Source organism: Marmota flaviventris, chromosome 6 (genome assembly GCF_047511675.1).
Source record: "Marmota flaviventris isolate mMarFla1 chromosome 6, mMarFla1.hap1, whole genome shotgun sequence".
Lineage (NCBI taxonomy): Eukaryota > Metazoa > Chordata > Mammalia > Rodentia > Sciuridae > Marmota > Marmota flaviventris.
Window position 1 is genome coordinate 112,191,696 of NC_092503.1, and position 7,279 is coordinate 112,198,974.

General features: G+C 56.0%; 1 protein-coding gene across 1 annotated transcript; it reads left to right on the plus strand.

Moving 5' to 3' along the window:
- The first annotated feature begins 295 nt into the window (after positions 1-295).
- Positions 296-6,897, plus strand: LOC114080652 (gastricsin-like). Its single transcript, XM_071613941.1, has 9 exons — positions 296-360; positions 1,504-1,654; positions 1,992-2,109; positions 3,019-3,137; positions 3,478-3,677; positions 4,653-4,775; positions 5,314-5,461; positions 5,991-6,089; positions 6,745-6,897. Exons 1-9 carry the CDS (start codon positions 296-298, stop codon positions 6,895-6,897), a joined length of 1,176 nt encoding a protein of 391 aa, XP_071470042.1.
- Positions 6,898-7,279: the final 382 nt, after the last annotated feature.

The following is a 7,279-nucleotide window of genomic DNA, read 5'->3' on the forward strand; positions in this document are numbered from 1 at the left end:
TCTTATGGCTATTTTGTTCTGTCTTATCGCCCGTACCTCCTGGCCTCTGCTGTTGATTTCAAAGTCAACAAGTTGAAAAGTCAGCAGTGGCCATGGTCCAGGGGGAAAAACACAGTAACAATGGCTACATGGTGTACAGGGGACACCCTGGTTGGGGTCATGCTTGCCCAGGGCACGGAGGGAGGGACTCGGCCAAATCCAGGGGGTATAAAGAGGGAGTGCTGAAGTCTTCACTCCAGTGCGACTGTGGATCTCAGAGTGGCACTTGCTCTGTGACCAGCTGGGAATCGGCACCATGAAGTGGATGGTGGTGGCCTTGGTCTGCCTCCTGGTCTTGGAGGCATCAACTATACCTGTCAAGTGAGTGTGGGCCTGGCTGTGGGTGCAGGGAACCTCAGGAAGCCTGCAGCCCTGTATGGAGCAGCTAGTCAGGGGGCAGCAGCTGGATCTGAGTGGGATTCTCTCTTGGGCCAGGGAAGGCTGCCCTTGGTGGAGCTGGGCAGGACTCAGCTGGGAGCAGACAGAGCCTGGCCTCAGGAGCTGCTAGTCAAGGCAACAGCTTGGTCCTTTCCAGACTGTGGGGGGAAGATGGTCCTGAGGCAGAGGGTAGGGTGACTATGCCCACGCAGGCCTTTGCACGATGAATATGGTTTCTTCCTACAAAAGATAACACCCTAACTAGAGGAGACAGATAATCCCTCCAAAAACTTTCCTGGGACCCCAAATTTGCTGGAAGAAGCCAAAATCATTTTAGCAAAAACACCAATTCCTATAAATCACTATAACATGAGGTGTTGAAAATTCAGGATGGAGCAGGTGACCTGCCTCAGGGGACACTACGACTCCCAGCCTGCCACCCTGCCTGCTGTGCCACCAGGGAAGAGTGCAGAGGGCCTTTTCTGTGTGCAGCTTTATAGCCACACATTCAATGAGCTGCAGATTAAACATATTAGGGGACAATTGCTGCTCCCCTACTCCACGGTGTGTCTCATAGACACTACCAGGTGCTTGAGTGCATCACAGGAAGGGACACAATTTGGGATGAGCTTTGCTATCTCTGAGAATTGTTTATTTTATTTCTACGTTTTCATGTTTCTGGTGACTGCACCCAGGTCAGGCACATGCTCAGCAAATGTTCTCCCACTGAGTCACATCCCAGACCTGAACCTTAAACAACAAAAGAACAAATATCAGCAGACATCCTCTGGAAGGTGTAAAGTCCCAGCGTCCCAAGTCCCTCTCCCCTTCATGGGAAGTATTTTCAGGGTCTCTGAGAGCAGAGGCCAGGGCAGGAGCAGGACCCCTGAGAGGGGCTGAGGGCAGACATGAGGGAAGTTCATTGTTTCCCAAATGATGGAGCAAGTGCTGAGTGAGGTTGAAAGAAGTAGAGAAGGAAAGAACGAAGAGGAAGAGGGAAGGAGGCGAGGGAGAACATCAGGGAGGGAAGAAATGAGAAGGTAGAGGAAGGAGGGGGGCCCTGCCCTGACACCCAGGCTCCCCTAGGGTCCCCCTGAGGAAAATGAAGACTATGCGTCAGACCATGAGGGAAAAGGGCTTGCTGGGGGACTTCCTGAAGACCCACAAGTACGACCCCGCTCAGAAGTACCGCTTCAGCGACTTCAGCGTGCTCTATGAGCCCATGACCTACATGGATGTGAGTCCCAGAGCTCCAGGTGTCCCTGTCCCTGCTGCCAAACCTGGGGACTTCCTGCACTCCCACCCTGAGGCTGCTCCCTTCTCCCAGTCCTGCCAGCCTGGGCCACCCTGCTGAGAGTGGCCCATTGGGCAGAGCATGGGGAGGGCCCCAGCTCACCTGGCAGGTGACCCACGGAGACCACTTGGCAGCCCTGGGCAGGCTGGGATGAGGCCTGAGTGTTTGGGACCCTGACTTTTGGTGGTACAAGGGCAGGGCTGTCCTTCCTGCTCTGCCCATGGAGAAACCTGGTCTCTGGGTCCCCCTAATGCTCACAGCTGTCCCCATGGCTCCCCAGGCTGCCTACTTTGGTGAGATCAGCATCGGGACTCCACCCCAGAACTTCCTGGTCCTGTTTGACACTGGCTCCTCCAACCTGTGGGTGCCCTCGGTCTACTGCCAGAGCCAGGCCTGCAGTGAGTGCTGGGCTGGGCAGGGAGGGCCCCTGGGCAGGGCCGGGCACTGGCATGTCCAGGGATGCAGGCAGGGAAGGGTGCTCACTCCTGAGGAGGACCAGGGACTTGTTTAGGGTCTCAGGGCATCAAGCAGCCAGAGGGAGGAGGCTGGCCCTGCTCCAGGGTGGCCCCTTGCCTTGCCTCGTGTCAGGATGGACCCCTTTATCTCTGCCATCCACCTCACCCCCTCCAGTTCATTCTGCTCCACCCTCTCCTGCTCACCGGGCAGTGCTGCTCCTCCCCTCAGGACACTGTCCACTCTGTGCCTCGCCCTCCACTCTCCTATCCACTAGCTTCTCCCTGAGTATCTCCAGGGACTGGCCACAACTATGCTGGATGTGGTCCCTGTCCTGGAGTCATTTAGGGAGACAGAGGATCTTCAGTTTCTTAATGCTGCCCTGATTCATTCCAAAACCTTGGGGCTGGAGTGTGGACATCTCTGTCCACCATGGGCACACCCCATGCCACCTCCACATTCCACTATGCCCAGCTCCTGGGTGAATTGAGGTTGGGGTGAGTGGATTCCTCCTAGGTCTCCCTCCCACTCCTCACTGGATGAGCATTTCCCACTAGATTTCTGCCGGTTTCTGGTGTGGGGTAGAGATAGAGGTGGAGTCTAGGGCACCTGCTTACAGGGAGGTCATCATCCAGGCATCCAATTACCTGTGAAACATGGGCTTTCAGGCCAATGCCTTCCAACTAAGAGGATCCAGGGGCCAAGGCTGTCAGCCCCTGCCTTGGTGACCAGGTTGGGGTGCTGATGCCTCAGGCTGGGAGCTTAGGCTGAGGGCCAGGCAGGGGTGCAGCCCATGAGCCTGAGAGCCAGGCAGCCCTCTGCTCACCCCTGGCCTCCATGGCTCCCTCCTGCAGCCACACACCCTCGCTTCAACCCCAGCAAGTCCTCCACCTTCTCCACCAACGGGCAGACCTTCTCCCTGCAGTATGGCAGTGGCAGCCTCACTGGCTTCTTCGGCTATGACACCCTGACTGTGAGTGCTCCAGCTGCCACCCCCACCCTGGATGGGGGTGTGAGAGGGTGGGGACCTAGATGTCCTTGTTCTTTCCTGTCCAGGGATGGGGCACCAGAGTGACCAGTCAGAGAGTGCCTTTTTTCAGGAGCTCAGAACTGGGGGGCAGAGGTGTGGGGATGGGAGGCTACAGTGAAGGAGGCCCTTGGAAGAGAAGTGACAGTTGGGATGCCTGTGGAGAAGTGGGCAGATGGGCCAGAGGAGGAAGAAAGACCATGGAGGGTCTCTGGTGGCATGGGGCAGGAGGACATAGATGCAGTCAGAAGTGTCACTTCCACTCCAATGTGTCTTCCCCCCACAGGTTGAGAGCATCCAGGTCCCCAACCAGGAGTTCGGCCTGAGTGAGCAAGAGCCGGGTACCAATTTTGTCTATGCGCAGTTCGATGGCATCATGGGCCTGGCCTACCCTGCCCTGTCCGCGGGAGGGGCCACCACAGCCCTGCAGGGCATGCTGCGGGTGGACGCCCTGTCCAGCCCCATGTTCAGCGTCTACCTCAGCAAGTGAGAGACTGCCCTGCGGGTCCCTAAGTCCTGCCCTGTACCAAGCCCTGATCCCTTGGGGTGTGGAGACCTCCCAGCAGGGGGTGGCTGGGCCACACTTGTTCAGAGCCTCAGCTCCTGGGCTCTGACTCTCCTGGTCCCCTGCCCCTGCCCCAGTCCACCCTCACGACCCTTTGCCTTCCTAGGCAGGATGGTCTCTCCTTCTTCAGTCTAAACTTCTCCCGGGTGTCACTGCTCTAATTCCCCATGTCTTGGGCCTGCCTCCTGCTCTGGGCCCCGAGAGCCCACTGCCTCACCTGTGCTTCTCCCTGAGGCCTCTCTGTCCAGTGACCTGCTGCCTCTCCTCCTGCTTGTGTCCTTCTAGGTCTTGGAGTCTTCTGGTCTAGGCCCTGGACTGACTCCTCACCCACTGTCCCCCCAGCCCCCACAGGAGGCCAGGTCAGGAGGCCCTGGGCCTGGCTTTTCTCTCTTGCTGACCAGCTTTCTTCCTCTCTACGTCTAGAGTCAGTTCCATCTTCTTGCTGTGGCTTGGTCTCCTTATCCTGCTTTCAACACATTGACCCTGTCACTAACCCTGGGGACTCCTTTGGCCTATTTATACTTCTACCTGTAACCCCAGGTTCCACCCACTCTGCTACCACTCAGGGGAGGCTTCTGGAAGAATCATGGCCTATTTCCCTTGCTTCCACCAAAGCCCTGTCCCTTTCCACTTGCAGAGGAAATAAAATAAGTGTTTTGAGTGTGGCTCCTGGTGACAGGGTCCAGCAATGGGCAGAAGGCAGCACAGTGTGGGTCTGCTGTAGAATGCTGTTGTGGCAGCACATTCATGAGTCTGGGGGAATACAAGGCCTTGTCCTCAGGACACCCCCATGTGAATCCTGGGAAGGTGCTCTTTCCCTGTGAAGGTGACTTCTCAATATGTGTGTCCCCTTCCTTAACCTCTCCTTCACTTCCCCTTCCCTATGTGTCCTGCAGCCAAGAGGGATCTGAGGATGGAGGAGCAGTCATCTTTGGAGGTGTGGACGAGAGCCTGTACACAGGGCAGATCTTCTGGGCTCCTGTCACTGAGGAGCTCTACTGGCAGATTGGCATCGAGGAGTGAGTCTGGGGTGGGGGTCCCTGGGGACGCCCCTTCCTTGGAGCTGGCTTCTGGGCACCCATGGCACGCACACATCCAGGTTCCACTGAGCTGTGGAAACAGAGGATTCCTGTGGGCTGTCCTCCCCAAGCCTCAGCTGTTCTCCACAGGGGCATCAACCCTGGGTCTCGAGAAAGGGGTGGGGGGGGGCACATATGGAATCCCAAGTACTGGAGAAGCTCCTGTCTAATCACACAGGACCCTACAGATTAGAACCTGAGGTGTGTGGGACAACTAATTTGTTCCTCGTCCTTACAACAATCACGACAACCTTGGTTTTCAGTGCTTCTCAAAACTTCCTTGAAGTTTTCAGAATATATTCCTGGGTCCTTCAGGTGACCCTGCACAGACTCAGAGGGAATGTGAGGAAGGGAACAAGCTGCAATGGCCCTTGGGGGTGCTCATCTTCATCGGGTGGCTTGCTCCCCTGTGGCGGGAAGGTCCCCCCTGGCTGCCCTGTCCTGGTCGGGCTGAGGCTGCCCTCTTCTTGCCACCCAGGTTCTATGTTGGGGAAGAGGCTTCTGGCTGGTGCTCCCAGGGCTGCCAGGCCATGGTGGACACAGGAACCTCTCTGCTCACCGTGCCCCAGCAGTACCTGAGCTCCCTTCTGCAAGCTATAGGGGCCCAGGAGGGCGAGTATGGACAGGTGGGTGTGGTGTGGATGTCCCCTGGCCAGGAAAGGACAGCTCAGTGGTGTTTGTTGTTTGTGCAACGTGGGTCCCTGTGAGTGAAACTTGGGGCCAAGCAAGTGAGTAACAAGGGACAACTCTCAATCCACTCCTCCCTCTCCTCCACACAGCTAATCCCCCTCGCTCCCATGTGTCCTGGCAAATGAAATGGTCACCTAATTAGCCCTCCCCACTAAGAGAGGGAGCCCTGGTCCACTTTTTGCACATGGCTGTGTGATTTCAAAAGACACCTGCAGGGAAAGGGCAGTGATTCAACTTCTCAGAAGGGCCATTCAGGCAGGAGGAGCGTCTTTGGTGTGGGACATTCTCAGGTCTCTCCGGATGTCACCCACTCTAGCAGTGCTTGTGACACCCATGCAGTACCTACATAGCATTTGCCCTGAACTGTGCCCTCTGCTCCAAAAAGAGGTCTGGGGCATCCGGGGTGCTTAGCAGTTGCTCTGGGGTGGGGAATGAGGGGACCTGGAAGAACCTGTTTCTCTGCAGTTTTTCGTGAACTGTAATGACGTCCAGAACCTGCCCACCTTCACCTTCATCATCAACGGGGTGCAGTTCCCTCTGCCGCCCTCTGCCTACATCCTCAATGTAAGTCCTGGTCCCTGGCTGAGCCACTGGGGTGGAGGAGCTGGTGCAGCCAGAAAAGCTCCACCTGGCCCTGTGCCATTTCCCAACTCATGCCACCTGGGATTATCCCCACCAGAAGAGTGTCACCCATGATCAATCAGTCTCTTAATCAGTGGAGAGGGACTCTGTCTAGAGCTAGCCCGTGTGTGAACCCTGGTGCCTATGCTTCCCTTTAGGTAAAGGGAATTGTCACAGTATTTGATGGGGAGATTCTCTTTCTGTTTTACAAATGAAAACCTGGAGGTTCAGAGAGGTTCAATAGCTGATCCAGCTGCACAGATGATGAGGGTGAAGGCAAAGTCTGAATGCAAGCTAGCTTTACTCTAAGCTGAACCACCATTCTGCTTTTGCCAATGAGGAACAGAAGGGAGCTTTAGCAAGAAAAGATACCCAGCATGGGGATAGGTGACCCTGCACAGGCCACTACAACCTGTGTTTACCACTGGGAAATCCCTCCCACCAGCCCCTCTTGTGATACACCACCTTGTCTATGAGCCTTCAGGGCCAGTCCTTGACCTGCTCATCTCCAAATGTGTGCCCTTGACCAGGCTCAGGCTAGCAGTGGCCAGGCCATGTGTGACCAAATGAATGAGTGCTGCCTTTCTCTGTTGAGCAGGAGAATGGCTACTGCTTGGTTGGACTGGAAGCCACCTACGTGTCCTCAGGAAATGGCCAGCCCTTTTGGATTCTTGGGGACGTCTTCCTCAGGTCCTACTATTCCGTCTTTGACATGGCCAACAACAGGGTGGGCTTTGCCACTGCCGCCTAGACTTTCCTCCTGGACACCTGGGCTCCCGTCCTCCTCCTGGCCCCACCTTGCCTGGGGCCCTCTGTCCTTCCTCTATGCAGTGTACCATTCTTAGTGGACCTTCTCCAATAATAAACAGTATCCCATATATGCCAGCCTGGAGTTTTCTTGTGTCCTGTAAGTAGTCTTGGGTCTCAGGGAATGGCAGAGTGGGAATCAGGACAGGTCTCACCCTGATAGATATGGAGGGGCCATGAGGTTTCCTGGTGGGTCACTGAGATTCTAAGTGAAATGGGTCCTGAGCTGAGGCTTGGAGATGGGCTCTGTCTTCCTCAGAGCTTGGAGTGACTTCTTAGCTTCCATCTAGAGGGGGTGGCAATGGTAATGGAGCGTAGGTGACAGG

Excerpts from the sequence above, each read along its gene's own strand:
- LOC114080652 (XM_071613941.1), top strand. The coding sequence starts at position 296 with ATGAAGTGGATGGTGGTGGCCTTGGTCTGCCTCCTGGTCTTGGAGGCA. Across the intron at positions 2,110-3,018 it reads CTGCCAGAGCCAGGCCTGCA|CCACACACCCTCGCTTCAAC; the intron begins GTGAGTGCTGGG and ends TCCCTCCTGCAG. Across the intron at positions 5,462-5,990 it reads AGGAGGGCGAGTATGGACAG|TTTTTCGTGAACTGTAATGA; the intron begins GTGGGTGTGGTG and ends GTTTCTCTGCAG.